The 8,527-nt window shown below is 24.0% G+C and overlaps 1 protein-coding gene across 1 annotated transcript; it reads right to left on the bottom strand.

The window, feature by feature from the left end:
* Window positions 1–1,192: 1,192 nt before the first annotated feature.
* LOC145839341 (uncharacterized) lies at window positions 1,193–7,750 on the bottom strand. The gene is made up of 3 exons (XM_082946926.1): window positions 7,514–7,750; window positions 4,578–5,146; window positions 1,193–1,622 (listed from the first exon to the last, which is right to left on the bottom strand). The coding sequence occupies exons 1-3, from the start codon at window positions 7,667–7,669 to the stop codon at window positions 1,193–1,195; spliced, it is 1,155 nt and encodes a 384-aa protein (XP_082803052.1). The 5' UTR covers window positions 7,670–7,750.
* Window positions 7,751–8,527: the final 777 nt, after the last annotated feature.

Below are 8,527 nucleotides of genomic sequence, written 5' to 3'. Positions count from 1 at the left end.
TGAAGCATATACAAATGAAAAATAAAAGTTCCTATTTAAAATACATTGTCATAGTAGTTCTAATACTGCAGATTAGTATAAAATTATTTAATTGATCTACACATTTTTATTTTAAAAATACTGTGCAAATTTGTAATATATGTTGTTTATTAAGCTATTTAAAACTATTTTTGGAGTAAAACCAAATTAGAACTTAACTTAAAAAAATTATTTAGGTTTTGATTTTATTAATAAATTTGATGAATGTACTTTTGATTTATAATACTACCAGTTATAAAAGATGCTGATAAGAGTTCAAAATAGAGAGTTTTGTTGTGTTTTGACTAGTTTCCAGTTTCCTGTGCAAACCCTGAAAAAAAAACTTTAATAAGAAAACGATAGATTATTGATTTCGTTGTTTAAACAGTTAATTAAAATGATATAGTTGTTTTTTAAGGTTTTTATAGTTTATAAAAAGTATAAACTACATAAAAATTTTAAAACTATTTCAGATGCACATTTTATAAGGAATTTTTTAATTAGACGCTTAAAAGTGTTTTAAAAAATTCCGTAAATAATTTATTACATAAGTTATAAAACTAAAAGAATAAGAGTGTTGAATACATTAGAGCTTAATTATTGAAAAGAACTGAATTTTTTAATGGCCATTGCAGAAGCAGACAAAGTTAAGTCACTTTATAAGAAAAAAAACTTACTTCCATGTGCCTCTAACTTTATTCTAGCTATTTCTACTTTTTTTTTATTGGTGATTACACCACCTTAGGTGTTTCTTATTTATTATTTTATTTTCAGTTTTTTAATAAATCTTATTTTGACTGTCAACACTTGGTTTTTATTTTTCAGGTATTTAATTTCCCTTATATTTACTTGTTATTAAAAAAGATCGGAAAATCCCGTAAGGAGAAGCAGTGCAGTTAAAAAAAAATCTTATAATTATAATTTCAATATTTTACGTTTATTTAATGTAAACTTTATTAAGGCATTTTATAATTTGAAAAATAACAACAACACTTCTTTATATTCATAGCTAAAAGAATATTATTTTTATCATACAAGTAGCTCCATCATATAAAATAATAACCAAAAGTAGACAATCATAAGTTATTTTATATATATAAATTGTATAAATCAAAACAGTACACAAAAAAACAAAATAATGTTTACCGCCAAACTTAACTTTCTAAACACACTGCTAGCCATAATTAGAATTGTATTCAGCTATTGTCGTAAGATAGTCGTAAACAATACTTCTTTGTATTTTACACTTCAGTTCTGATTGCTTTTCTTTGTTTAGTTCCTTATGACGATTACTAATATGCTGATTTCGACCAGAAGGATGAGTAAACCATTTTCCACATTCTGCACAACCATAAGGTTTTTCTCCTAAATGAATTCTAAAATGATCAACTAAACTACCCTTTCTAGAAAACATTTTCTTGCAAATATCACATTCATGAGCTTTTAATTTAGTATGAGTCAACATATCACCTTTTCGAGAAAACTTCTTCTCACAAACTTCACACTGATGTTTTTTTATTTCAGTATGAACTAACATATGTGTTTTTACGTCATTTTTTCGAGCAAAACTTTTGTCACACAATACGCATTTGAAAAGTTTATCCCTAGTGTGAGTTACAATATGTTTTGTTAAATTAGATTTTTGAGCAAAATTCTTATGACAAACATGACATTGAAAGTCTTTCTTACCACTGTGTACCAACAAGTGAATTGTCAGTATACTTCTCCGAGAAAAACTTTTATTACATACACGACATTGAAATTCTTTTTTACCACTATGTACTATCATGTGTCTTGTTAACCTACTTTTAGTGATATATCTTTTGTCACAAATATCACATTTGTAGGGTTTTTCTCCTGTATGAATTCTTTTGTGATATTTCAAGTAGGACATTACTTTGAAAATCTTCTTGCAAACATCAAAAATAATACTTTTTACAACTATATTACTTTTTTTTGACTAGAATCATCAATAGTTTAAATTTAAATAGATAAAAGATGGCTTTAAAACTGAGTAAGAAAACTAAAATTGATATATTTTATTTAAATTAGAAGAACTAATTGTTAATTGATAACTTTCAAATAATAAAGCCTATTTAATAAATTTAGTTGAATTTTTTTAAACTTCACAAATTGAAACTAAACACAAACCAAAGCAATGTATTTTATTATTTAGTGAAACTAAATAAATATTTTAATTATTTATGAAATAAAAACTTGATTTCCAACTAACTAAAACTGGTTTTTAGTAAAAATTTTTTTTGTACTGTTATTTATTAGGTTACCTGTTGACTAAAATTTTCTCGACTTGGTAAGAATTATTTCAAAAATTTAAAAGTTAAAAAAACTATATTATAGAATAAACTATAACATCTAAAAAATATATATTACAAAAATTCTATACATTAAAATTTATTTCTGACGAAATTACTATTAACAAAACTTACAATTCTAAGTGTTATTTTACTTTTACTTTTGAAACGTAGATTTTAGAAAACTGGGAAGAAATTTAGAAAATCTCGAATAAAATTCTGAAAAACGTTTACAAACCTGTTTACATTCGATAAAATTTATCTTTTATTTGAACTACTATTTTATAGTGTTATTTACTTTTAAATTCGTAATCGAATCTAGAATTGCACAAAATAGCTATTATTCTTAAAAATTTTAACTTTTAGTTTCTTGCTATTAAAAAGTTCCACTAAGATACATGTATTTAAAAACTTTACGTTTTACAATTCTTAAACAACTAATAAATAAAAATTCAATTTTAGTTTTGAGTATACTGTTTCCCCTAAAAAGATCATCAGAGCTTTTTAAGTAACAAGCTAAAGTAAAAATCTTTGAAAAAAACTTAAATATTTGAGATCTTATGTATTTAGCACTTTAATCTATACAGTTTTAAAACTTATGCATTGTTAACAGTATGACTAAAGTTCTTTTATAAATGAAATTTTTCTCTTTAATGTATTTTTGAGGAAAGCAAATTAGTTTGTGTCGTACTAAATTATAAAAGATCGTTTTTTAATAACAATAAAGTTTATGTATAGTTTATGTTAAATAAAGAAGCGCTATAATATACGATGATTATTTACTAAAAACTAAACAGTTATTTTTATAAGCTTGAGAAACTTAAGTTTTAAATATTGAAAGTTATTTTGTAGCTTCAGATAGTTGATATAAACATGTGTTGTTTGATTAGATGATCAAGAGGTCTTTTTGTACACCAGATACTTACAAAAAACTGTTAGTGTGTTTGTTTAGTGGTCATTTAACTTACTTTTATAACGTTTTTTTCACTTATACTTCTGTTTTGTTTAAATTAGCGATATGAACTTTTGCTGTAGTAGTTCAAATAAAAGATAAATATTATCGATAATAAACAGGTTTGAAAATGGTTTTTTAGAATTTTATTCGAGATTTTCTAAATTTCTTCCCAGTTTTCTAAAATATACGTTTTTATGTCTAGTTTTAGTTTAATATCAAGTTTAAATAAAAAACCGTGTCAATTGGTATAACATTAAAAAGATGGTGTAATGCTACCATAAAACCGTTTTTTTAATATCAAAATTTTCTAAGAACACAAAACAATTGGGGCTAAATGTTAAATTCTTTTTTAGTGTAAAATTATATTTTTTTACCTAGCATGTAAAATAGTTGTTAGTTATCTAAATTGTAGCTATCATGTGTTATTTCTTTATAAATAAGTTTTAGCAAATAAAGTTATACTGTTTGGGTAACTATCAAAAAATTTACACTATTTTTTTTTTCAATATTACGTAAAATAAATCAATATTAGAAAAATTCTAACTTAATCAAAATACAAATTTATAGTTATAAAACTAAATAATCATCGTTAAATAAAGCAGCAAAACTTCTTAACTACAATTATTTCTAGTTATTTGTATTTATTCTTAAGTAGTAGTAGTATTTATTACACTTACGATAGCTTGATTAACTGAGAAATTATTTAAAAATTATTCTCTCTAGTTTTAATTAGTGTTTTTTAATTCAATTATTTTTATCTTTATTTGATTAAAAAAAAAAACTTGTTATCAAATTAATTTTATTGTAAAACAAATATAAATACAAATAAGTAAACGAACAATAAAATACTTAAGAAAATATAAAGTATTATAAAAGTAATAATTACTGCCTCTAAAGCGTACATACCTTTCAATATTATTTATAAAGTAAACAACGAGTAAAAGAAATAATAACTTCAATAGATTCTAGTTATATTTTTAGAGTATGCAAATATGACATAAAACATATTAAAATATACACAAAAATAAGTCATTATAGATAAGTATAAAGATTGTTTTGGTACTCATTTATACATCATTTAATATGTAATCCTATTATTCTAATATCTATTTATTTAATAAAAAACAAACCGCTAACATCAAAGATATTTAGAATTATATTCAGATGTTGACTTAAGATAGTCATAAACAATTGTTCTATGAATTTTACACTTCAGTTCAGATTGTTGTGCCTTACTTAACTCCTTATGGTGAGTTTTTATATGCGTATTTTGATTCGAAGCTTGAGTAAACCGTTCTCCACATTTTGCACATCCATAAGGTTTTTCTCCTAAGTGAATTCTAAAGTGTTCAACTAAATGAATTTTCTGTGTAAACTTCTTCTTGCAAATATCACACTCATGATCTTTTACTTTGGTGTGAGTCAACATATGACGTTTCAAACTACGTTTTAGGGAAAACTTCTTCTCACAAATTTCACATTGAAAATCTTTTGTTCCAGTATGAACTAACATGTGTGTCTTTACATTACCTATACTTGTAAAACGTTTGTCACATACATCACAATTGAATGCTCTTTCTTTAGTATGAGTAACCATGTGCTGTTTTAATGCATGTTTAAAAGCAAATTCTTTCAAACAAACTATACATTGAAATTCTTTTTTTCCACTATGCACCAACATGTGCTTTGTTAAACTGCTTTTCCAAGCAAAACGTTTACTACAAATTGAACATTGGAAATTTTTTATACCACTATGTATAAACATGTGATTTTTTAAGTTGCTTTTCCAAGCAAAACTTTTACCACAATTTTCACAATTGTATGGCTTTTCCTCCGTATGAACTCTTTGGTGAACTTTAAGCTGTGACTTATATTTAAAATATTTTTTGCAAACATAACAATTTATACATAAAGCACTTAAATTACTCTTAGCACGTCCATTATTGTCCATAGTTAATAAACAAAACCTTTAAGTAAGATTTAAAGGTAAATATATGATGTTTATCAAGTTTATTTACTTTTAGCTTATAACGAATGATATTGTCAACATAAAGATTAATCTAATTATCTTGTAATTTTGTAACCTTTCAGATAAAAGCATGAAAAATTAACACGTTTAACTAAATAAACAACTCTTGTTGGTTTTTTCCTTGATTCATGAAAATCTTTTGATTTTTTACAAACTTGTTCACTTAACTGAATTAAACAATTTCTCATATCAGTAACCTCTCGCATCTTTACGCACTCGTGACGTTACGCACTCTTGTTTAGTTACGCATTTTAGAATTCGAAAAATAAAAACTTTATATGTTTTTAATTTTGCACAAACTAGGTATATCACTTATTTATAATTTAAAATATGTTTTTAAATTCTAATTCACCTCTCTATATCTTTTTATTAAACTTTCTATTTATTATCTTAAACATTTTACTTATATTTTATATACTTTTGTTCAAAGGAAGAAACCTATTACAACAGCAAATGAATATTTTTGTAAAAGGCTATAAAAACAAATTTTAATGTTTAATTTTAATGACACCACACCTTTTCTTATCAAAAACAGCTATTATAGTAAGTATATTTGGTACCTCTCGTATCTTCACGCATTTTTTTCTGTGAACACAATTTGCGTAAATAAGCAAGAGGCTGCTATATATGAACGTGTAAGTTTGAAACCATTTTTGGAAAACATCTTGTTATTCTCTAATATATGCTACAATTAGACTTTAAATTTCAAATTTTGTTAAAAAACGGACAAGTTAGAAAACTGTATGAATTAGAGTGCTAAACACATATGAGCCTTGCCACCCTTTGAGTCAAAATAACTGTCCTGAGTTAGTTTAAAAATGTCATGGGTCATCCATAAGCATTTTTATTTCTTTTACAGAATTTTTTTATAGTTTTTAAACTAATAGAAACTAAGCTTTATAACAAAGCTTTCAAAACCGATAATCTACCCTGAGTTAAAAAAAAAAAACAAGTCTATCCTTAGTCAGCCTGAGCTTAAAAATACTTAAAACAATCAGAGTTATCATGATTTTTACTGAATCATGCTAAAGTTTTCCAAAACTTCATAAAATCCTGAGTTATCCTGAGTGTGTGGAAAGATTTTACTAAATATTTCTGATACAAAACAAAATAATTCTAAGATAAATACTTTAAGGTCAACTTTTTCAATGCTTTTAAAAATTCACAAGAAATATAACTTTTCATTTATCTCAAAGTCATTTTTCTAAGATCTTTAGGGAATAGCATTTTTTAATTACTACAAACAGTTGGTAGAAAGATTTTTTTTTAAATATAATTTAAAATTTGATTTAAAACTAAATAAACTTAAATTTAAAATTAATCAATATTGTCTTTTAGACTAAAAATTGATTGTAAAAAATTCTGTTTCTACAAGTTGCTACAAATTTATTCATAATGTGACTAAAGAAATTTTAAAATAACTTGCTACAAAAATTGATTAATTGTTAAACTTTATGGCTGATAAAATAACAAAGTTTGATTTGTTTGTTATCTTAATAAAACAAAAAATTACTTTAAAAGGATTTTAAAGTTGAGTTAATTTAAACAATACTTTTTGTATAGTTAGATTAAAACTGTAATCACAGCATGAACTGTTTGTTTATTATTTGTTTTAATTTTTTTTTTCTGTTTTTTGTTATTTTTCTTTTAAATTATGTTGTAAGTATTTTTTTATTTTTATTATCAATTTATTTATATTTTATTAGCAGTTGTTTATTGCTATTTTTACTACAGTTTGTTTATTTTTGAATCATTATCACTATAAAACAGGCTTAGTTGTATGGCTTGTTAACAATATGTTAGCATTTGTTTATCTAAAAACATCTGTCATAAGGTTATACTTCTGCGATGCACTAATTAATTGCGTACTCTTTGATTTTAAATTCTTATGAAGTTAATAAAGTTATAAAATTTTTCCTTATGGAGTTTTTCATCAACACCAGTGCGCATTTGCAATTACGCACCGAATCAGTATACTGGGTAATTTCCCTAACTTGTCACTAATTGGTATTCGAAATTTCGTTTTACTTTTCAAATAGTAGAAAAACATAATTGAAAAAAGGCAAATTAAGCAAAATGAAAACAGTAAAGGATAAAGATATTGCATTTTTTTTACTTATTTCTTTTTGGATGGCACGCATGCGCCAGCGTCCCTACCCACGCTACGCCCCTGGTATGAACTAACATGTGTGTTTTTACATGAAACTTTCGAGCAAAACTTTTGTCACACAAATCACATTTAAAAAGTTTATCTTTAGTGTGAGTAACTAAGTGCTTCTTTAGGTTAGACTTCTGTGAAAAATACTTCCCACAAACATAACATTGAAAGTTCTTCTTACCATTATGTACCATCATGTGTCTTGTTAAACTGCAATTTTGAATAAAACTTTTACCACAAATTTTACAGTTATACTGCTTTTCTCATGTATGAATTCTTTTGTAAACATTTAATTAGGATTTACTTTTGAAACTTTTTTTGCAGACATCACAAAAATTAATTATACGGATTATATTACTTTTATTTTGACAGAATAAATTCATAACTAAAGCTATTTAGCTAAAGTTTTGTAAATTAAATCAAATATAAAATTTTTCGAATGAAACTTCATATTTTTCAATTCTTTACTTTTAATGATTTAGTTTTAAACTAATAGAAAAAACACTTAATAGAAAATAAATTTGCAAATGTAATAAGTAGTACTAGATATTAATAATTGTTTTTTTTATTATACGATAGTCACTGAATATATACCTCTTTTAGATTGTACAAGTTAGAAGAAAAAAATATGCAAAAATTTTAAAAGATTACATATCGTTATTGTTTACCTAGACTAATTATACTTAATTTTAGTGAAATTGATTAGAGAATAATCTTAAATGGTTAAATAACTAAATTAATACTCAGACAAAAAAAGTAATATTTATTTGTTTCTATGCAACTTTTGTTACTTTTTAAATTACTATATAAAATTAATAAAGAATAAAGTTTTTTAGTGATCTAAATAAACAAATTTTAGATATAGCAACATTTTTAATAAAAAAATCTTTAAAAATTTAACATTGAAAATCTTTCTTTTTTGTATAAATCAACCTATATATCTTTATACTATTTTTTTAGTAAAAGATTTGTTACTTACAACGTATTTCAATTATTTTTCTTTGGTGTAAATAACAATGGCTAATCTAGCTGATTTTTTGTTAAATTATTTAACT

This window comes from Thalia democratica, chromosome 6 (genome assembly GCF_965202585.1).
Source record: "Thalia democratica chromosome 6, ktThaDemo2.hap1.1, whole genome shotgun sequence".
Lineage (NCBI taxonomy): Eukaryota > Metazoa > Chordata > Thaliacea > Salpida > Salpidae > Thalia > Thalia democratica.
The sequence above is the reverse complement of the archived record's forward strand: the minus strand, read 5'-3'. Positions and strand labels throughout refer to the sequence as shown.

Excerpts from the sequence above, each read along its gene's own strand:
- LOC145839341 (XM_082946926.1), bottom strand. The coding sequence starts at position 7,669 with ATGATGGTACATAATGGTAAGAAGAACTTTCAATGTTATGTTTGTGGG. Across the intron at positions 5,147-7,513 it reads GTTTTGCTCGAAAGTTTCAT|CTTAAAGTTCACCAAAGAGT; the intron begins GTAAAAACACAC and ends TATAAGTCACAG. Across the intron at positions 1,623-4,577 it reads TGTGCAAAATGTGGAGAACG|GGATAAACTTTTCAAATGCG; the intron begins GTTTACTCAAGC and ends AACTCACACTAG.